Below are 23,372 nucleotides of genomic sequence, written 5' to 3' on the forward strand. Positions count from 1 at the left end.
GGGGAATGGCTTTAAACTGAAATAAGGCAGGTTTAGGTTAGATATTAAGAAGAAATTTTTTATTGTGAGGATGGTGAGGTACTGGAACAGGCTGCCCAGAGAAGTTGTGGATGCAACATCCCTGGAAGTCTTCAAGTCCAGGTTGGATGGGAATTTGAGCAACCTGGTTTAGTGCAAGGTGTCCCCATGGTAGAGGAGCAGGCAGGGGGCAGGAAGTTGGAACTAGATGACTTCCAAGTTCCCTTCCAACACAAAGCATTCTGCAATGTTACTATTCTATTCTATAAAATCAGCCTAAAAAGCCTGTATAACCTATTTTTAACTCATAAAAGAAACCCTGATTGTACAAGATTGTATGTTTTAACATTACTAATATGTGGGTGATGGAAAGTAAATGTGTCAGATGAACATTCTTGATTGCCATCAGTCTATACAGCTTATCTTGTATCAAATTTATCTCCATTGTGCTAAAGGTAAGAGAAGTTAAGACTAATAAAACAAATTCTCTTCTCATTAAGACAAGACAATACATTTTACAAGACTTCAAATGTTGAATCTCAAGTGCTCTATTGAGTTACTAAATGTTTGCTTCCAAACCAAGATATTGGCTTTGTTAGTGCCAACGTCGTCCTAACACTTGTGATTTGATAGCAAGCTCAGTAATCTGGGAACCTGTTTCCCTCCTCCCTTCTATATATTTGTGCTTCCTGCTTAGATCAAGTGGTTGTATGCTAACAGCCACTATAAAAGTAGCAGTTCAAGTACATTTTACCATCCCAGAAAGCTGTAACACAGGATGGTTAGTCTAAAAAACACCAAGGATGAAGTGCAAGGCCATTTGCACTGAGAAGTTGCCAAATGGAACCGTATGCAAAATGGCAAGAAGTACCGGAACTACAACTCTTATCCAGCTTGATATGTTTTCTGAAAGAGGAGAGTACCAATTATAGTCTTCAGCATATATAACACACTTTAAAAACTACCAATAAAGGGATTTGCCAATTTAAAAGTTAGTTGTTGACGGTACAAAGAACGAGCCATATACTTCTCACTCTTTGCCTCCTTGTTCTCCTCAGGAGTCCATTACCTTTCACAAAGAAAATTTTAGCTATCAAACTTGTCCATAAATTTTGCCGCTGAGTGTGAAACCATCCAGTTAGCATATACACTATCATTTGCATATCTTGAAAACACAGAGTTAGTGCCATCGAATCTTGTGAGTGGAACGGGGCTCTCCTCAGGCCAGTTCGGGTATGACATGCCTAAAAATGAAAACAGATAATTTTTTCTGCACTGAAGAACCATAACTTCATGTGCAGACAGTAAGGCCCTTGGCAAAACTCCCTTCAATACTTTAAGCCAGTCCACTGGATTTTGTCCCAAATCAATTCATATAAATGATGTTTTGAAATCCCTGAAGCACAAATTCTGATGCAGACAAAAACCCTGGATAAATTAAAGTGCTTACTCGATAAAAAATTGTGTGCGTGCATGCACATGTGCATAATAAAAAGCGAATAATAAGCCTCCAACTTTCCATAATTTTATATTTTAACAATCATGTTGCAATATATTGCTTTGCAAGAGGAAGTTCTTCCTGTACAGGAAATGCTCCAAGAATTAATAAACATATTTGGGACAGGATCCAAAGTCCATTTCAATGATAGAGTATTTCCATTTACTTAAATGGGCGCTTTTCCTTTGGCTTCAGTGAGGTTCTGGGGACACTTTCACACCCTCACCAGGGATCCCCTCCTTAATTTCAGGAAATCCCAGGAGCACAACTGAGTAAAGTCCAACAAAGTGCTGAGCACTCCTGTCTTGGTTCAGCATTTAAAGTTGCATTTCAGGCCTGTAATTATTTGCATCGATTCCAGTAACTGTTTCTGTGTTTAGGCATAAGTGATCACCAAAATGGATGCAGAGTGCTTAGCACTATGTTGATTCAGCTGTGCAAGCACAGAACCATAGCAGGGTTGAGAGTTTCAAAAACAAGAAATCTGATTCTGTTGCTTATTAAGCATTCAGCATCTGCCATCAACCTTGTGGCAACTTCTTTTCTGCTACTTCATTCTTTTAACAATCTGACCACTACGTGCCCCAAAATCAACATGAGTTGAGAAAACCTAATGAAGAAAATAATAGCTAAGGTATAGATCAAAAATAGACCCAAAGCCATGTATTAATGGCAACTTTAAAAAGAAAAGATCCAACTTTTCAAAAGTCATACTGCTTGAAGAATGAAAAAAGTATCTGTGATGTTAGTATCTAAAACCATGTAGAATATTTAATCAGAAGACAAAATATAGGAGTTTTGGCAAGAACCATTTTTACTGTCCATCTCACCATCACAATATGAAAGCATATGTTCTTTTAAAAACACTTGCTACATCATTCAGTCGAAGTTTAGTACTAACATGTTCATAACAAATCAAAGGACGTGAAAACAGCCGAGTGTATTTTCAAAATGTCCACTGTTAATTAAGTTTTCAAAGGATTTTACATGTCAGTTTAGTCTGTATATAATATTTATATACAGTATTTCTACCTTCTGTATATAATAATCTGTTTTCATCCTATGATACATTAAATACATTTCAGCTTATAGATCCAAAATGTACTAATAGCAGCTGAAATTTAGACATCCTTCTTAATAAATGAAAAATGTTGCAGATGAGTCCTATCGTTATGACAAAAAACAGTATTTAAAAAAAAAAAAGTCTATTGCTTAAATTAGAGGTGCAGAATCTAACATATTTTAAATGTTGTAGCCTCCCCCAACAGTATAGTTGAATTAGATACTCATTAGCATTTTATATTTCCCCTGAGAATACTTCCCTGATCTTTTTTTTTTTGCTTTTACTGTATGATATCTAGTCATTTTACTTATTTTCACATCCTTTTAAAAATGTTTATTTTAGACACAGCTGCAAAATGACTAAAGGATGATCCTGATGCAAACTTTGACATTTACCAAAAGAAAAAACAAACAAACAAACAAACAAAAAAAACCCCAAAAGAAGCTTCCAAGCAAATTTTGATTGGCTTCATTCAGACAAGAAACACTGTAATGGAGTTACAGAGTCTGAGAACAGTGCAGAAGAAAAATCAACTTTTTTTGTGTGTTGCTAGAATCTAGTAAATGCATGTGAAATTCTACCATAGAGTTTGTTTTCAATCCATGTGGAAGGGAGGGTTCGAGGGAGGGGAGCATTATTACAGTCCACGAGAGGTGTCTCCTCTTCTGAGAGCCCATCATCGTACAGTAAGGAATCGGAAGGTGTGGAAGCTGCAAGGTCTAAGTAGTCCTGGGAAATGAATGCACAAAAAGCTGTGTTAATGCACGTGGCAGTGTTGCTGTGTGAGTATAAAGGATAAACGTGCACCTGCTTTCTTTACAACAAGAACTGCAGACCCACTGCATTTATCTTTCTCTGGAACCTCTGGCCCCTGAGGAGGCTCTGCTTTCCAGCAGCCACAGCAGCTCTGGAAGCATCTGATTTGCCTGAATGCTGTCCCTGCTAGAGACATATGAATACTTCCCCTACTTAATTCTGCACATTAGCTAAACACCCAAGAAACTGAAGAGCTGTCCTGACTGATTTGTTTGACCTTCAGCTTCTGGTATGCCTGATCCATGTGTATGCCTGAAATATATCTATGGAAATACATATGCATGCTTAAAGGACAAGGTATTCACATCTCATAATCATTTTACAAAAGCTATTACATAACGATGCATAAAATAACTATGTAAATATTGCCAAAGAAAGCTTCTGTTGCTGTTCTAAAACTAAGAATTTAGGTCACCGATAAGAATTCATTGGTTTATTTTATGTTGCTGAATTGCTTTGATGCAAAAAAAAAATGAATGTGAAGCATTTTCAACTAATTTAAAATGCAGTTTTTGCTTTCAAAATGGTTTTACTTTGGAAATTCACTGAAACATTTTAGCTTTTTATTTTTAAAAGATAAAATTACCCAATTTTATAAATGGAAAAACCTTTGGAATTTTTCATTCAGAAAGGAGAGAAGAAAAATTACTAACTTGTCAAGCTCTATTTTGGATTGGTTTTGTTTTAATTATGATGATAATTTCAGAAAGGTCTGCCAGCCCCTCTGTTACAAGTCTGTCCCTGGACATGCATACCTGTTGCATACAGATTCTCAGCTGCTGTAAGTCAGTGGCTGACACGTCAGAGTGATTTAATGTACAGCCCTAGACAGACCGTTCACTTTCTCATTTTTAATTGAGAATTTATTTTTACATTCACACTCTGAACACAATTGTTCCCATTTGTTGATTAGCCCAATGTAAATGCCACCACATTCTCAAATCCGATAATATCAGTTGCTGTTATTTCCTCTGTTTTTCATTGGTAACTTCCCCCTTCCCGTAATTAGTATATTAAAAAAAAAAAAATTAAGATTTTATGTGCAAGTAGGTATGTCTACATTTTATAAATAATGCAGCTTAGGCTTATATCTTTAGACCTCAGCATCCATTCATTCAAAGCAACTCTATACAGGATTATAATAGTTTTACAGTAACTTGGAGTGGTGGAATCACAGCTTTCAGACCCCTGATTGCATGAAGTACTACATTCTTCTAGTTCTGGCTCTCTAAGGTTATTTATTCAGGAGTGGAACTCAGGAGTAACTTTTCACAGTAATTTTTAAATTACTACTATTATTTAAAGAAAATAGATGGGTTAAGGATAATCCACCCACATTTTGGGCTGATGTCACCAAAGCCATTATGACAGGCAGTACTGCTTTCAAAAAGCTGGATGCATGTGGAAGGAACTAGATACGTAAATACTTCAAGATTTGATGAAAAATAAGTTACTTTGCTTTAAAATAAAATTAAAAAGTAATGATTTCTCTACATTTGAACACAGATGACCACAAAAACTTTCAAAATCAATGCTTTCCACACTTACCCTACTCTTCACCATCATTTTCTCCAGTTCCTTGCTGATCTCAGTAAATGTTGGTCTTTTATCAGGTTCTTGCTTCCAGCAGCGCAACATGAGGTTGTACCTAGGACCCGTCACAGGGTGAAAAAAGCCCAAAACTGTTAGAAAAGAGTCATGCTTCTGCTCTAATGATTTCTAGTACTGAAGTTAACTGTGGCACAAAGGCCATCCACAAGTACATCAATCTCTGCTGTGAGTTCTGTGAAATGTTCCCTGGAATTAACAACTGACACTCACAACAATGGGCTTTTATTTTAAAGAGTCTTCATGAGTTTAAATGATGATGCACTTGGCTGTCCTTGAAGGACTGTAGTCTTAGGTTTCTTTCTTTATTTTCACTTTCTTAAGAGACCACCTCAAGTGTAGGGCAGCATGCCAGACTTCTAATTCACTTTGTTTGTATATGACACTGAAGAAATTTGTATATCAACCTGAAAAACTCTGTTGTTATACCAGAAAGTAGAATTTTGTTCTTCATTTGTTCAAACTCTTAAGTTTCCGTGAACTTTTCTTCAAAGTGAAGCCTAGCCTAAGACTATTTGCAGAAACTAATGTTCTTTTGAATACTTCTATTACTGTTAGTTTGATTAAACCTATATTTATTCTGTCTTTAACTGCTTTCTATAGCATAGAGCGTGGAAAGGAAAGGGAACAGAATTAAAGTTTTAGAAGTTGAGTGACTATCAGACAGACATTGGCAAGTTCTGGAAGTGTAACTCTCCAGCCTGTGCCATTCATGCTGTTTTTCTAGCTCAGGTGTTCTCAGGACTGAGTGATCTGCCCACACAAGTGCTCTAATAGTGGAAATAGTGGGCTATGAGAACTTACAGGAAGCTATTGAAAAGCACTGCATTTTATGCCTTCATCCATGATCTCTCTCTTACTTGACTGGGTATAGGAGAGAATGCAATTTAAGATAAATGGTCCTTAAAGTGGGCTTTCACAGGCTGTCAAAAAAACTTCTGAGTAAAACAGAAAAACATCTGAAAAAAGTCAGAAAACCATGTTTTAGCTTCAATTAAAAAAATCCCAGAAACTCAGATGTGGTCAGCTTGCCATAATTATAAATGACATAACATGTTTGAGGAATGAGTATTCCCCACTGAGATGAAACAAAGAAAAAATTAGTATTATACATTTCTTAGACAATATTTGCCAATCATTCTTGTAAACTTCTACACTGCCCTAAATTTGGAAATACTTAATGTTTTGTTCTGTATGTTAAAGAAAAAGGTTTATTATTTATACTATTATCTATTTAAAGCTTTTTTCTCAGCCCAGGTGTGGCCAAAGCATCCTTCCAACTGAAAATCAGCCAAAAGAGTGGCCACAGTGATTAAAGCCTGGGAAATTTCAAAAAACCACAACCACGATCAAATCTGCAGGCTGAACATAAAATCATGCCTCATCTCCAAACGCCATGGAAGATCACAGACAGAAGATATTTTACATTGACTGTGTTTTAATAAATCAGACAACACATTATGAACTGTCTCCAAAGCCATGGGCTTATCAAGTCACAGAAAATTTTCATCTTTTAGGGTGTAGATTTCTGGGCCAAGGTATCATTTTTCCTCTGGAATGCCGTGACAACTAACAGACAATGACTGTGGATTGAATATCTGTCTCATTTGCAGAAAGTACTAAGACATTTTCTTGAATATTTCAGCTACCACTGTGTTTTATGGAATTTTCCTCCTTCCCCCACCCTCATAAGTTTTGAATGTGCAAACTCTTGTAATTGTTTGGCAAGCATGTTATTCAATACCCTACAAATGGTTTGGATATAGCTGTAAGCATTCTGTGGGCAACTTTTTCCCCTCTTTACTGTTCACTAATTTAATGACATTCTTTAAAGCACTACATATTTTGACTATATCTCTAAGATACACAGAATAGTATTTATGAGGTATTTATTTAAACCTTTTTTTCAAGTGTCTTTATTAGTGTTTTATGAATCTAATCAGATCAAGAGTTACTTACATTTCTTCACTGCAGTTTTCTGGTCTCTCCATTCTATAGCCTGTTTTTAGGAGGTTAAAGAGTCTTTCAGGAGCAATACCTGGGTAAGGATTGCCTCCCAAAGTAACAATCTCCCATAGCAGAACTCCAAATGACCATCTGAAAAAAAAAAAAGAGCTTTTATGTAGAGCAGTAGGTTTCAGGAGCTTAGTGTGGCATTTACACAACAGATCTCCTCCTAGTATTTTCAGAACCCAACAAAATTCAAGACACCTCAAAACCAGAGGGGCTGTACAGATGCAAGCAGGGCCATCCTTGTTCCCAAATACTGCTCATTGAAAAGGTTAGCAACCAAACAGTAGAGAAAACAGACAGCCCTTTTTTATCCATTGACAAAAGTTAACTATATCCTGGGAAGGTCCATCTTCTCTAGACAGCAGAAAGAGGAAGTCCTTCCTCTGGTGGCCCAGCCCAAAGGCTTGTTCCTCTTCTGCATGGTGCTCCTGCAGCAGTCTAACCTCCCTAATTAGCCCTTGTATTCAGAAATAACTCTCTAAATTAGATTTACACAATTACCACAAGACTTGTTCACTGTCTCGACCGTGAGACAACACAATGTGTTTATTTTAATCATAAAGTAACACCTTTGATATCAGCTGGTCTGTTGGGCCATTTCAGTGATTCAGGACTTAATTTTCTTCTTAGAGTTGATGAAAGAAGAGGAAAGAATTTCCTCTGGAAATACCAAATGCCTAAAAATGAAGTTAGACATAGAACAGAAGAAACCATTTTCTGAAATGAACAGAAGAAATAGTGAATTTTTAAACCTACTTTACTGCTGAGCTCTAACAAAAAGATCTTGCGCAATGGGTTAGAAATATTTAGAAAAATTAGTCCATTTCTGGAGAGCAAGCCAGGAGAAAAGAGGCAAAAATGTTTTTTTTTTCTTCGTGAAAGGCTTTTCGAGACACAAAGAAGCTACAAATCGCTCTGAATCTGCTCAACTGACAACTGACAAAATCTGGATGTTCGAAAGGAAGGAAGCCAGCCAACACTGGGGCTGCTCAATGGGATGCATCTGGAAGCAAAATTGCATACAATTTATGGAAAATGCTAGCTTTGGGCAATTTCTCTGTAAACCCCATTTTTAAGAAAATTTTAGGATGTGTTAGACACCTACTGCCAAAACAAACAGCCGTGTCTAATTCCCTATGAAAATTCCATCTCAAAATGTTAGCCAAATACCTCACCTCCTGTCTGACTCCATTCCACCTGTGGTTCTCACGTTTTAAAGAACAATGTTAACCCCAAAAAATACGGCAATAAAACTTCCAAAATGGTCAGAAAAGTCAAAGTGACTCTCACAGTCCCAAGTGGTATGCTGCCATTCTTCTCCCTAATGCCTAATTCACTGAATTAATTTTTAATCACTCTGCACATTCTTGAAAGCTTATGAATATTTATAGCATTTTCATATACTTTATTAATATTTCTCCTCATACCCTTTTTGAAGCCAATTATGCTCTGCCATCAGGTTATAATTCTGTCCATGATTAATTCAAATAAACTTTGGAGCATGGCAGGTTTTATTTTTAAAATCCACTTCTGCTCAAGAGGAATTTTACAGAATATGGAAGGAGGGATCAGATGAACAATTTCTTAATGGAAGTTGTTTAGTAAGTGAACATATTGGAACAGAATGCTGTAGAGTGCTGCAGTACTTTCAGATTGTTATACAAATTAAGTACTATGGGAGGAGAAGATGAAAAATTTCCCACTGTGTTATGTTTAATGCCAAATAAAAATATGATCACAAAAAGCCAGGAAAGAAAAGTATGTGAAGAGGAAGATAGTAGGTTAGCTTTCCACTGGTGTCATCGACCTCTGAAGCAAAAATGGGGTTTTTGTAAATGCTGGCAAGTGGTACTGCTATTAAGCTCTGCTAACCACTAACTATACAGAACAGCTTGAGAAGGAAGAGGGTGGAAAACAGAAACACAGAACATCAGAAAAAAGAGCATATTGGAATGGTTGCTGAGTAATATGTTCACCTAAAATACAACTGCATCACCACAAACAACAAAGAATATCCATAAAATAATATTTTCAGAGTGCAATTATCTAAAAATATCAATCAATGCTGCAAAAGAAGTACTTCATTGATCAGTCTGCTGCTGCTGAAATGTCATCGTGGAACCTGGTGCTGGAGAGGATTTGCTCTGCAACTGTGTGTGTGTGTGCGCATGTCTCAGTTCTGCTCTGCAGGAACCTGGCTCAACTTGGAGCTGCTACACAGCATCTTAGATGATTTCCCATACAATGACACAGCAAAGGTGACCCAGCAGTGAGTCAAAGGCACCATGTAAACACAGCAGACACCTGGACCCTTTCTGGCACTGCATGGAGCACACGTGCACAGCACAATGCCGGGCTCCTGAGGCATCTCCAGGAAAGCTGCTCAATCAGCACAGCTCGACATGGAGATCCTGAGGCTGCCCTGGGGAGCAGGGAAGCTACACAGCCCCAGCACACTGTGTTGCCCAGGGCTTTGAGCTTGCTTGCTTGATGCCAGCTGGGCAATCTCTGCATGGTGTTGGATGCCATGGAGAAGAAACAGGCTCCTGGGCTTACTTAATAGCAGTCCATCAGGAAAACGAAATGGGAGGAATGCTATTGGATCCAGATGATCAATCAGCAATCAAAGAAGAGGCAGTTACATGACAACACAACCTGTTCTGACCCCAAACCATAGTGACAAAACTGTTTTGAAGAAAATGAAGAAATTAAAAATATGCTAAGAAGTTTTTAAAGGAATTTAAATGATTCTCTGGGAAAAGTAACTTTAGAGAAGCAAGTCAGCACAACGGGTGCTCTGAGGAGGATAAAAAGGGACCCAGAAAAACCTGTAAGCTGACCTAAGTAAAAGTGACATTCTCTCAAGAATTATCCCTATTTTTTTCTTTTCTTACTCCAGTGGAAAATATTTTGGAAATTCATTTTGTAAGGAATTTCCAAACCATGCAAAATATTTTATTTCACTAGAACTGCTCTGACCTGCAGAGTAAAAAGCGAAGGGTAATAATTTTAGGAGTACAAATCTAAAGGTGCGTATTTCGACATACTGCTATTATCAAAGTGTTTTTCCTCTTGAAGTGCCATGCCACCCAAATTGGCATTTTACTCCATTTGAGTGCAACAAAAACATTACTTTAGTCAGATGCTCTCTTTCAAGGCAAACTTAGAAGGTATCAAGATGCTACCTACTAGAAAATCAGGCCTAAGTACTGTGGCTTTTACAGTCCTTTGGAGGTTTTTCTCCTAAATAAATAATCCTTAGTTTTAGAGTCTGCCTGGTGACTAGTCACAAGCATCGTTCACCCTAGAAAGAAAGAAATGAAAGTATCTGATCCTGAATTAAAAATGTGTCTACAAACTCTCCTCTGCCCGGCTCCATGCTTATCAGACATGGGAACAGCTTAGCTGTGGTTGCTTTGCCTCCTCTTCATCACATGTGGAGGTTACAGCATATCCATCTTCAGGGTCTCTGTTTCCCTAATCATGAAAATGAGCTTGTATCTTGGCACTGAAACTGGATTGAGCTGACTGGCATTAAATTTAACTGGAGTTCTGTCATTGATTTCAACAGGAGAGAGGTGAGGCATAAAATTCCCCTTCCTTTCTTTCACTGCATCCCTCACCCATCACCCAGTATTACAGGCAAATGATGAACAGCACTGAGAAGTTCAGGTATCACCATTATCTGTAGCAACCTCTACTAACTTGTGCCTATATATTCAAAGTCAATCATGTCAAATGAACAGATCCAACCCTTGCTGATTTCAACAGGAATTACAAATACCTCTGATAATCTTTTATTCAGATTTAATTCAACAGCAAAATTCTTAGGTATCACTGCCAGTTGATGGTGCCACCCAAGACTTCCTGTATGTTTCTTTCCAAGAGTAACAGCTTTGACTCCTACATACCTTGCTGTGCTTCCTCCCCCAGCTCCATAAACAAGCACACAAACCAGAAAGTATTCAAGAATTTACACTTACACATCACTTTGTGTGGTGTAGATATGGTCAAATAGGGACTCTATGGCCATCCATTTCACAGGGATTCGACCCTAGAAGGTAAAAAAGCAGTAATGGTCAGAAAATTAAATTTCCAAGTGAGAAAACAAGGTATTTATCTTCAAAATGATAAAACACAGTCTATCCATACTACAGCATTTGCCAATGGGCTTAATGATTTGGCATTTCATAAGAAAAACAGTGAGGAGAATAACTGTAAGAGTTTTTAAAATCACTCATTCATGTCTTTTCACACACTTCAGCAATCTAATTATGTTCAATAAGCTGGTGTGGCTTTTTGCAGGCGGTCACCAGTTTAAGTTAATTCAACTCTTAACAAAGAACTTTGAAAATGTGCAAATGCAAAAATTATGAGGAATGATGGTTAAAGAGGAAGAGCTATCTCATTTTTACCAGGGATGATGCATAAATGGAAGCACCTGGATTTACAGTTACCTCTGGTTTCAGAACTGAACCTGGACAGGCATATTTGGTTACTAGTTTCTAAATGGAATCTATAAGTTGCTCTTTTCACTGGAAGAAATTCCCTGAGAAAATCTGAGAAAACCATCCCAAATATTAATGAAAATCTAGGTCTGCAAAATTTCCAAGATATTTCATAACCTTCACAATATGACTAGCATTCATATGCCTTACTTCTCATTCTCATTAAATTCATATATATCTATGCAAAAACTATTTCAGTTGGATTTGAAACTTGTTCTTCCTACTCAAATTCCTCTTTTCCCTGCTTCCCCATGCAAGCAGACAGATGCTTGTTAGGCTCTGAATAATACTACAGTGACGAGTGTCTCAGAAGTAAAGAGCAAATATCTGCTCAGTACATCATGCCCCACCAAATGAAACTAAACTGATGAAACTAAACTGTCGAACTGCCTCTATGTAAATGCATTACTCTTAAAATATGGAGCACCTGGTATAAATCAATGTAAAAACACATCCATCAGAAGATAGCCAAATGAACATGGCAATGCCCTTTTAGGTAAGATCATGTCTTCTAGAAGTTGGTTTTTTTTTCTTATTTTGACTTATGAAACATTCACACAAAATGGCCTTTAAAAACAGGGAAAGCTAAACTAAAAATTCACAGTATTTATGGAAATCTTCTCATAAAATTTTAAGATTTTCACACACAAAAAAATTCTTGAGAGTTGGCAACTCTTTCATATTAAGCCATAGAGGGAACTGAACCACCACTGCTCGTTTGACAAAGTCAGTGGGAAGCTGTGGTCATGAACATCACAGTCTAGCCCAGGAGTGACTTGTGGAAGTTCTGCTGGTGTCAGCGACAGGTGGATGTGAACAGGCAGAAAGGATTTACCTTGCTGTATTTGACAGGAGCTGTCAAAAGAATAAATAACCAGCAAGCCCTACCTTCCTAGTCTCGAAGTTATAATGCTCAAGCATTTCTTTTTTCTTTACTGTAGGAAAGCAGTAACATAATAACTGGCCTTTGCATCAAATTTACTCTCACAGTCCTGCAGGTGAAACATCACCCTGTGCTGTCTCCTGCCGTGAGCACTGTGAGAGGGCAGGACTGTCCAGGCACCCAACAATAATTTACTGTTGCAGGAGAAAGACAACTGCTTTAAATAACCTCCAGCAGATATCATGAGCTCCTCAACTACCCTGACCTGTAATGTACCACTTTAATTTAGCATCTTTCATACATTTAGAAGTATTTACAAGAGGGCTTTGCTTCAGGTCTTCTGCATATAAGAGATCATTCCTGAAATTAGGAACTTGATATAAATTGTCTATACCTTTTTCAACTCCTTGGTACTTTTAATTTATATTTTTAGTTATAAATAGAAAGAGAGAAGGAAAAAAGATGGGGTTTTTTGTTTGTGTTTTCATGTAGTTCGATGAAGAACTGGATAAATAAGGAGTGGAATGAGAGGACTGAATAAACAAAGAGTGGAAGAGGTAATAGTTACTTAAAGACAATCTATATTTTACATATATATATATGGTTTGCTATCCCACTGATTAATCTCAATTTTGTTTCATTGTCATTTTTATTTCCTCAAAATATTTAAGTAAATAAAAATAGCAATTATCCTTTTCATCCATGCTCAAGTCCCACAGTATAAATTCATTTTCTTGATTAGGCAATAATTTCAACTACTGCTTTTAATGTGCACTGTACCTTGCTCCTCTTTACATACGAATCTTCCTCATATACATCACGTGAGAGGCCAAAATCAGAAATCTTCATTTTGCGCCCTTCTGCCACCAACACATTCCTGGCTGCTAAATCCCGATGCACAAGCTTTTGGAAGGAAACAACAGGAGTGTTTATGCTTCTTGTGGAGGAACCAGCTGCTCCACATCTACCACATGCTGAGATCACCACTGCCCTGCCCTACCTTCATCTCTGCAAGGTACTGCATCCCTCGGGAGATCTGCCATGCAAACGATATCAGGTCTCCCATTGTTAAGGCTCTCTCATCAGGGTTATCCAAGTAACTGGAATTTCTGTTGCCATCACTGCCCACGTAGCTCGGGCCTACTTTTCGACTTTCCCTGAGGAAACTGCGCAAGGAGCCGTATTTGGCATATTCCACAATTAAATACAGTGGGCCTGAAATAAACACACAGGTCAGTAAACAATTAATAGATCACCATTTTAGAGGGGCTTTTTAAACAAGTCTCTCTTCTAATCAGCACATTGTTTTCAACAGTTGGAGGCTCCAAACACCTCTGCCCTTTATGTAAAAAGCACTGAGCCAGCCATGAAATAAGAACATTTTTAGCTTAGATCCTCTATGCTAAGAGAAGGAATTTCAAGTTAAAGCACAATGCTGCCTCTTGCCTATACTCCCTCATCTAGATAATCTGAGACCAAAAAAACAGACAACCTTCATACACATAGGATCTGTGAAACAGCCTAACTTAGAGAAACTTTAAAATAAAAATAATCTTCTTGAGCTTGTGATACTGAGCTCAAATCATCTGCTAATTCCAGCACTGTGTTTAAGGTGCATTTTGAGAGCACTTAGAAACATTCTGGCATTACAAACCATTAATTTCTCCTCCCCATTAACCACATGAATAATACCTTCTCAGTGCTGTCATGCTAAATACATTTGTCTGCTGTATCAAAGCCCTCCTACCTCATACGCTAATGAATTAACTTGATATTTATTAAAAGCCTGTGACTCAGAAACATTTCACTTCCTTTGGGATGAAAAAACACATTGCACTGAAAAGAAAAAAAAAATCACCCGCCCCACTGGTTCATTACCTTACTAAGACTCAGAGATGACTCAGTCCTGAATTATATTCTGTCTACAACTAAAAGTGACAATTGCAACAGAACTGGGTGGGCAAAGAAGGCAGGCCTTTGCCCGAGGTTGCAGAATCCATACTGTGATTTTAGGCTGCACAACTGCAGATGCAAAAGGAAGAGAATGTTGCCATGCCACTTCATTTAAAATGAGCAATTCCTGTGCACAACAAAATTTGCTTCACTGGGAATTTATAATACATGTGTCTGCAGATTTTCCCCCTTGAAATATACCTGTTGATGATTGCGGCTTTTAGAAATCATTTCATAACAACAGGGAGACAACAGTTTCATGAGAGTGGAGGAAAACTGAGTATCAACCTAACTATCCAGCTATATTTATCTGTATATGTGTGTAGTTATCTTTTTGCATTGTTTTAGCATAAATAATAATAATAACGAAAACTAAATTAAACTCGAAATATACCCCATATTTGAAAACACTTACTGATTATTAACATAATATACAAATATATATTGATTGGAAGGGAATTTGTAGGAGACTTGTTAATTTAAAATAGCTTCAGAATCAAAATGTGCATTGAAGAAAAAAAAGAAGAATGCTTAGTTACACTGAATTAGTATTTCCCCTTCCTTTCAAATACCTTTTTTTCAGATATCCCTCTTTTTTCAGCCAACAGCAAATTCAAAAGGTGCTCAGCAATTATTAAGCAGTTGTTGAAATCCATCAACTAACTGAATTTTATTTCCTTTCTTGATGGTTTTATCTTAATAATGAGCTTTTAATATTTACCATCTTGACTGCAGGCTCCATAAAGTTTGATGACATGAGGATGGTTGACTTGTTTCAAAAGGTTGAACTCTGACAGGAGATCTCGCAGCTCACTCTGGGAAGCATTTTCTGCAGAAAGTGACCAAACACAGTTTTGGTTAGCAAAGCATCCCTCAAGAGTTCTCTGTGTACTGTCTGAAGTATGACATCAACCATCTCTCCTGGCGTTAACAAGAGGCTGGAAAACTCCATACTTCCCCACAGGAGAGAAATTTTCCCATCTCCAGTGTCCTGCAGTCATTCACATCAGAACCAAGTGAACGTGACTGCTGCTGCTCTGGCTTGGTAGCAGCCTGCTCCAAGCATTGCTCTGCCCTGATACAAATGACTACAGAACAAGGACGTCAGGCAAGAATCAGGACCAGAGTCTGTAATGTCTTAAAGATGCCATGAAATTATTACAGACCTTTTCTATTGTTCTAAAGCAACTTCTTAAGGTGAATCAGTGCCATAAGAGCTTCAGAAGCATATGAAAGCCAAGATGTCACGTTGATCAAACAAAAAAAGACTCACTCCTTGTCCTGAATACATTTTCCAACAGAGTAAAAATCCACTAATCTGCTGGTCTACTCTTGTAGCATTCATCCATATTTAGAGTTCAGAAGCTAAATGTACAGTTCAGACTGATTTTTACTGGAGGACATGTATGCAGACGTCACTGATGCCAGTGAGAATCATGTGGCAACATATGGCCCCTAGAGGCTTTCTTAGCCTTTCAAGTGTTTTGTCTTTTTGCAGAATACTTCAGACTGACAAGCTTCCTCTTTGAGTGCACTGGGCCTTGAAGGAGATCCCCAGTCATAAAGACACCACAGGTCAGAGATAACCCTTCTTCTTCCTCATCCTTAATCTGACACAGAACCGGCCTGGACAGCTCTTCCAGTGTAATTACTGGGCATTGACAAGGATGTGTTCATCCTGACTTAAGGATAATAAAAACAAGTTTGCCTTCTACTCTTTGGTACTATACTGTATGGTTTTTTCATAAAGGCTGTGAGCACCAAAGGATTTATTTGCCTATTCACTTGAGACCAGTTTGCCCTGGTTAAGAAAATTGTTATTCTGTTCTACTGTAAGTTTGTATCTGCCTGATATTATCTTGTACTCTGAATCTCCACTCAGAGTAGAGAATCTTCTACCCCAGGGAGCACAGTATCAGTTGGTCCCTCACTACTGATAAAGACTACAAAAACCACGTATTTATGTAAAACAAAAATTAAGAATGTCAACTTAATGCCTGTAAGAAAAGTCCTATTTTTGTAGTTCTAGAGCTGTATGATGTGAATAAACAGAACAGAACAAAATTCCCCATATACCATGCCTGTTTGTCTGCTGAAAAAACTAACTTAAAATTGAGACATTTAACTCTAAAGCTTTATGCCCCTTGTTTTAACAAATTGTGAAAAATTCGTATTTATATATTGGTTGGTGTTTTCCCCTTTAATTTTATTGTAATGAGAGCATTCATATCAGGCAGGAGGTCAAATTTAATTCATATGAGAAAAGGGGTAATAATGGCCTGAAAAAATTGTCCATCTGTTCCTTTAAACCTCCATCCATAGCTCCAAGACTGTTTTGGCTCAGCTAATTGCTCCCTGTTCCCTCCCCAGTACATAATGCCAAGTTGTCACAGTAGGGAGAGTCCTGCCCTGGTCTGTTCTTATCCAAATTGTGCCCATCTACCCAGCCCAGGCAGGAGATACCTTTTATGTAAGAAGAGGCTTCCCCATTAACACCCATTAACTGGTGTACCTACCACTGCCTTTTAGAGATCAGTCAGTGTATAACAGTCATGAACACTTGAACAAATGACCTGCTTTGCATCTGTTACAGGGAAAGAATGGGTAGTGTTGGCCTGATCCAAAATAACTGTCCTTTGTACTTCCTGGCAGCACTGCAAAGGCCACTCAAAGCTAATGCACTGCTCCTTATGCTTCAGCTGTCATGTGTGAGCTGTAAAGTTAAGCCAGTAATAGTACATAAATATTTGCAGAATGACAAATGTTTTCCACAGTCAAGTTGGAAAATGGAATTTCAGGTGACTATCTTCAATTTAATTTACATTACAGAGGGATTCATTAGAGCCTGATGTATTACTGCAAATGTCAGATCAGTTTATTAAAATAAGGAGCTTAAGATAAAGGTTCACTCCTTCACATTGTCAATTCTGTCAATTCTTTCCTTCATAATAGCTAGGGACAACTGAATGTCAAACCATCTGCAAGTAAAAGCAACATTTTTACTACTATGTCTTGGAATCTGAACTCAGTCACACATCGATGAAAATGTGCTAGAAAAAGCAGTGTCACTAAGTGCACAAAAAACATGAGATGAAATGGTGACTATTGTATTGACAACAATACAATACAGGTCACTACTTGAGTATTACAAGTAATCGTTAATTAATCTCCACTTCTGAAAAATCTAAGTTCCTAGACGTCCTCCATACGACCTATTGTGCTCTGAAACTCTTGCAATGAAGGCATGCACTGCATAATGCATTTATTTCTTAGGTAAAGTGGTGGGATATGCAGCATCTTCCCTGTCAAGGAGCAGCAGATATGCTTTGAATATAACAGAAATGGTAATAAGAAGTATAACATTTTCCTGTAATGACATGTTTTTACCGGTAAGTGGCTGTGACTGGTTCAGTGCAAGGTCTCATACTGTCATCTTAACATTATCTAGGCACACTTTGCTTCCCCCAGGCTTACAGTCTTAGGGAAAACTGAAGATAGCAGCAGACAGCACTGGGCTACTCAAGCCATTTTGACAGAGCTCCTAGTGATTGAAAAGCAGATCAGAAAGTATAAAACTAGACAGACTTCTCAATCAGAAGAGTAACTTAATAGGTCTGCTCTGGCTCTTTGAATGACTATAACACGATTTATTTAAAAAGCTTTGTCCAAGGAAACTGGATAGAGGAAAAAAATCAGAAAGCTTTAACAAACCCTTGCAATATTTCCATCAATGCCAAACAAAATTAAATACATTTGCTGTGTTAAGACAGAGACTCCTTGCACATCATGATTTAGAATTACTTACTTGGATCAATGTGATGCTAGCTGCTAAAGTCACAAATCTGCAGATTGTGACTGTCAGAATATATTAGAATGTTGGAAGAAATAGAGGCTGTGACACTGGTGGCTTTTTAGCTGACCATTTTTTTTCACACTAGCCCCTCTTAAAATCCATTCAGAGGTTACCACAAATAGTTTGCCCAGATGGGAAAGGTACCTTTTAACATTTTCACTGCCACAGTGGTATAGCCAGCCCTTCCCTTGAGTCGGAACGCTGTTGCCTTGACGACCTTTCCGAATTCTCCTTCACCGAGAGTCTTGCCCAGAACTAGGTTCTTCCGAGGGAATTCCCACTTTGGATCTTCCTGCAGGGGAGAAAAGAAACCCTGTAAGATGAAGCAAGGAAAGGAGTGGCTATTCCTCATATAGGTGCACTGCAGTGTGCAATGTTTGGTTGCTCATTCTATCGCTATCAGTGCGTTCTTACAAAAGCTTCTGGATATTGAGGTATTTTGCAAATGTGTTTTCCCTCACCTGAAAACACCTCCTTCAAAACAGGCTGTACATGTAGTGTAGGGATAATGGATTATACAGGTCTGGGAAACTGGGTACAAATGAAAAATGAAGCGATACAGGATAAATGCTTGCTTTCAGAATAACTACAAATACGTGATTTCCATGGAGAAGTAAATCAGTTTTACTCAGAGAAAAAGGCTTTCCTTTAAGAATTCATCAGCAACAACAATCATCCTCTTATAAAATTTGTGCTAATAAGCCTTAAGGTTGCAAAATTATAACAGATATACAAACCAGACAAGAAACTAAAGCAAACAGAGCACAAGCTCTGTGAAGACCTCACTATCTAACATTCAAATAGATTTGATGTTATATGTCATATAAAGTGGCAGTGTTTTTCTACCATGTTGGTTCATGAAAATGCCCCATCAGGCAGGAAACCTGGCTAGTGTGTGATTCAAAGCAGGAAAAAATAGAGTAAAGTTATGACAGCATGACTGGGCAAAAGTCCTTAAATGTGGGTAAAACTCCCACACCAACTGAGATCTGTGTATCAGAAATCAGGAAGACATCTCAGCAGGGGTGTTTTTGTTATGTTTTAAATTTAGCCTTGTTGTAGTACTTTGGCCCATCATAGAGAGTACAAACCTGCTTATCATTAGTACTTAACTGGACAACGTTAAAAGTAAAACCACAGTACTGTCAAATATAGTTATATTAGTAAAAATCATGGGCTTAAATTAGACCTAAAATGTTACAATATATTAAAGCATAACAAAAAAGGAAGAACGTACTGGCCTTATAGAGCAAATTAAAATGTTTATCCAATTACTCAGGAAGTATCTTCAGTGCATGTGATTTCCAATGCTGTTATTTGAAGGTAATGGGTGTTTCCATGCCATGAATGGACTGCATTTCTGTAACATCGTCTGCATGCATAAACAAGGCTGACATCAAAACACAGTGTGCAAAATGACATCAGGCTTACTGGTATCTTAAAGGTGTCTACCGACACCTGGTTCTCCATGGAATCCAGGGAAGGCCTGCGGACATTACTGGAAGAATAGCTGATGGGGTAGGACTGCGCCGGGCGCCGGAACGTCATCTCGGCAGAGGCGATGGGCGGCTTGGGGGAATTCTTGTGGTACCGGTGGATGAAATAGTAAGAAACCAGCACAGAGATGATGAAGCACAGTGCCACTGCCCCTGTGATCACGGCCTTGCACACAGCATCACACAGTTGCTCTGTGGACAAAGAAGAGCTCCTTAGAACTTTCCTTATGGTCTCTCACTTCTGATTTGGCAGGGCATATAGCCTGCACAGGTGTGACAGAAAAACAACTCAAAGTAATTAAAAAACCTAGAGAAAAACTTAATAGCTATTATTCAGTGTAATCTGAGAAGTTGCAAATATGTCCACTGCACCTACCACTCCTTTTTATTTTGGGTACCAGCAAGTAACTGTTTGCCTAAGTGCCTGTGTAAAGGCAAGGACAGAGAGCTTGAGCCCATGCTCCTCATCTTTACAGACATTGGCTACTTCTGACTCTCCTCTTTAGGCCCCAGCCTAAGGTTTTACTTCAGAAACTAAGTTGCTCTAAGTTTGTGTGCCCCTAGACAACATCCCTAGGGGATTCACCTCCCAAAAAAATTGTGAGATCCAAAATAATGTCCTTTTCACTGTTGTATCTAAGGTCAGGATTATATGATTTCAGATACATAATAAATTGTCTACATCTGCACACTGCACTTCAGAAATAAGTGAAACCACCACCTTTCTAGAATGAAAAAATAAGATAAATAAAAAGAAAAAAGAAGCTTTATGCTTCCCTTCTTTCTTATGCCTACTAAAAATTTACTCTCTATATATATTCTAAACTATTCAGTTTTAAAGATGCAAACTATTTCATGCTATGTTTATTATTAGTCATAATAAAAACAATTTTAAATATCCATTATTTGTTTCAAACAACTGCACAAAGCTTTTCTATTTAAACAAAGGTCAATGAAAAAAAGAATGCACTTCTAACACCATGGGAGCTGGTTGTCTCTGACATTTTGAAGCTGAGAATTTTCAGAAATTATCAGGAAGCTGGAATTAGTTGAAAGTAATAGAAATCATTATTCTAATTCTCCTGGCTGCTTCTGCAAATATCAGGTAAGTCTCACTGAAATGCAAATGCTGCTGGAAATCAAAGGACGACCGACTTGTTTATCATGTAGTAATGAATAAAAAAGAATCCTTAGCCAAGGCTATAAATAACACACTCTGGAAATTTTCAGGCTCCATAGCAGATATCAAGGTGCCAGTTCTTCACTAGTCTTGTATTAGCAGTCTCTGACCAAAGATACTGCTTATTAACATGGCCACAAGTGTAGACTGTTGTATACGTACACATGACACATACAGAGAAAAATATCACTGTGAGAACAGCAGATAATATTTAGACTTACCTTTGATATCATCTTTCTCACAATAACAGTTCTGTCTTGGGAAGCAGTAACAGATCCCATGTCCTGACTTAATTCCAAGATTTCCAATGCCCTTCCCATGGCCACCAATAATGTTTCCACCTAATCAAATACAGACAACAGGCTAAGATCCTTACATGTAGTTAAAAGGAAAAGTCTCAGTTTTTCATGCGTTTGCCCCCGTATGAATCTGAAATTTGACCGGGGAGCACAGTGCAGGAGTAATGACAGGGACTCCTGAGAGAGATGAAAGACTGTAAATTCTGAAATTCCTGAGATCCTGAACTGGGGGAACATTGCACTGTTTAAACATTAGTCCTCATTAGCAGTTACTGAGTTCCATTCCTGGTTCTGATGCCAATTTCCTCTTACCTTGGAAAAGTCAGCCTACTGTTCTAGGTATCATTTGTTCCACTGCCAAATGGAGATAACGACACTTAACCACCTCTGCAAAATGCCATGGGACAGTCTAGTCAAAGCACTAAGAGCAAATGCCAGGTTAAGTGATAAAAAAAATGAATTGCACTATCTAAAAATGCATTATTTAATATTAGGGGAAAAGTGCAGAAACTCATACTCTTGATTTCAAGTAGGAGTTCTTCATGCAGAGTAACAACAGGATTTCCAAGTAAATAATTTTTTTCTGTGTATGCTACAAAAATGACCATTAGTAGTGACATTTTTAATCTCTAAACTGCCTTAATCACAAACAGCATTTTACAGACAGCTCGGGTGGTTAATATTGGAAGAGACTGCACTGAGTCACTGCTCTCTGAGCTGACACTTAAAAGCATTGGTGTTCCCAAAAATTACTCATTATCCTCCCCATCTCTCCCCAGCCAACTTCCTCCATCATAAAGAGGTGATGAAATAAAAAGTTTCCATTTGCCACAGAAAATCGTATGTATTTACTTATATCTGCCTATGTTTGAAGACCTGGAAGAAGAGGAAAGAGCAGGGAATGAGCCAGTTCTATCTAACCTGTTCTTGAGCAGTTGCTTACTGCATAAAATCTCTTGCTCAGAATGCACTTAGGTTGCCTCTGTTTGACAGGCACAGCCTCAGTACCAGCTGTTTCAGCTGAGTGCCCTTGAATGTAATATTCATAGTGTTACTGTGAGAAAGCAATTTTGGGACTCAAGGACATAGCCATCATATTGAGAAATGAATTACAAACATAAGTATTTTCACAACTGTCTGTACTTAAAGAATATCCTTGATCTTAACACATCTCGGTATTTCTATTTATTGTTTGCCATTCCCAAAGAAATGTCCCCTGCCAGTAAAAGCTGATAAAATGGTACTCCTGCAGCTCTGAGCTCCCAGAATACACTCATTTTTTTGTCTGCAAGTATACTGCTTTTGGGCACCAGCCCAGGTTCTGAGTTGTGTCAAGTCATGCATACAATTATTCAACTCAGGCGCTAAAAGGGCACACATAACATCCTGAAAACTTGTCTTGCCTGCTTATTATCTAGCAAGACAATATTTCTTTCAGGCTTCCATTGAGCAAAACATTTGATGTTGCATATGTTGCACATATTTCAGAATTGCAGCCCCTGGCACAAATATTTCCACTTTTAAAATGACAAATTATTGCAATTATTACCAATAAAGAATTCTTTTCAGATTATTAGAGAAGTTACTTGCATTTCCTTCAAGCACTTCTGCCACTCTAGGGATTGTTTTTATGCACTCTAATGAAATAATTATCTTTCTGATAACACTAATTTACCATACACAATCTATTCTTGAATGTAAGAAATACAAAGAAGCCTCTTTAGTAATTAATTTTATAGAAGAACATTAAGTCACAGCCTGTAAGAAAATGCTAGTTCCTCCAAGACTCCATTTTAAAATCCAAACTTGTACTATACAAAGTCACAGCCAGAAGATGCATTCAAGAAACATGTATGTCTTTATTCCTGAATCAGACTGTTGGATAAAAAGATCCACTTAAAAATTATCATCACAAAAAATGGAAATTGCTCAAGAGAATTACAGGTTTTTTTACCCTTTATATCTTCAGGGTGAGTTGTGAACTTGCAAGTATTCAGAAGTGTATGAGTGGAGTGTAGAAAAATGTGTTCATGTAAAAAAACCCAACACAAATGCATTTCAATTCTTCCTTCATAAATTCTGTTCATGTGAGTCTTTGCCTGGATCTTCAACTAGGTAAGGCAGTGGATCATTCTGATGGCCGCCTGTCAAAAAAGGGCAGGTACATTTCCCCAGGTGATCTTT

General features: G+C 37.8%; 1 protein-coding gene across 1 annotated transcript in view; it reads right to left on the minus strand.

The window, feature by feature from the left end:
• Nucleotides 1-1,104: 1,104 nt before the first annotated feature.
• Nucleotides 1,105-23,372, minus strand: part of RET (ret proto-oncogene) — a gene marked incomplete at both ends in the record, with an annotated part of 75,798 nt that continues 53,530 nt past the window's right edge. Inside the window, 11 exons of the mRNA XM_082286069.1 lie at nt 1,105-1,262; nt 3,161-3,308; nt 4,944-5,043; nt 6,963-7,100; nt 11,000-11,070; nt 13,188-13,310; nt 13,408-13,622; nt 15,082-15,189; nt 18,358-18,505; nt 19,645-19,901; nt 21,111-21,230. Coding sequence (XP_082142195.1) covers nt 1,105-1,262; nt 3,161-3,308; nt 4,944-5,043; nt 6,963-7,100; nt 11,000-11,070; nt 13,188-13,310; nt 13,408-13,622; nt 15,082-15,189; nt 18,358-18,505; nt 19,645-19,901; nt 21,111-21,230 — 1,586 coding nt within the window. The remainder of the gene's footprint in view (nt 1,263-3,160; nt 3,309-4,943; nt 5,044-6,962; nt 7,101-10,999; nt 11,071-13,187; nt 13,311-13,407; nt 13,623-15,081; nt 15,190-18,357; nt 18,506-19,644; nt 19,902-21,110; nt 21,231-23,372) is intronic.

This window comes from Coloeus monedula, assembly GCF_965178545.1.
Source record: "Coloeus monedula genome assembly, chromosome: 8".
Classification (NCBI taxonomy): domain Eukaryota; kingdom Metazoa; phylum Chordata; class Aves; order Passeriformes; family Corvidae; genus Coloeus; species Coloeus monedula.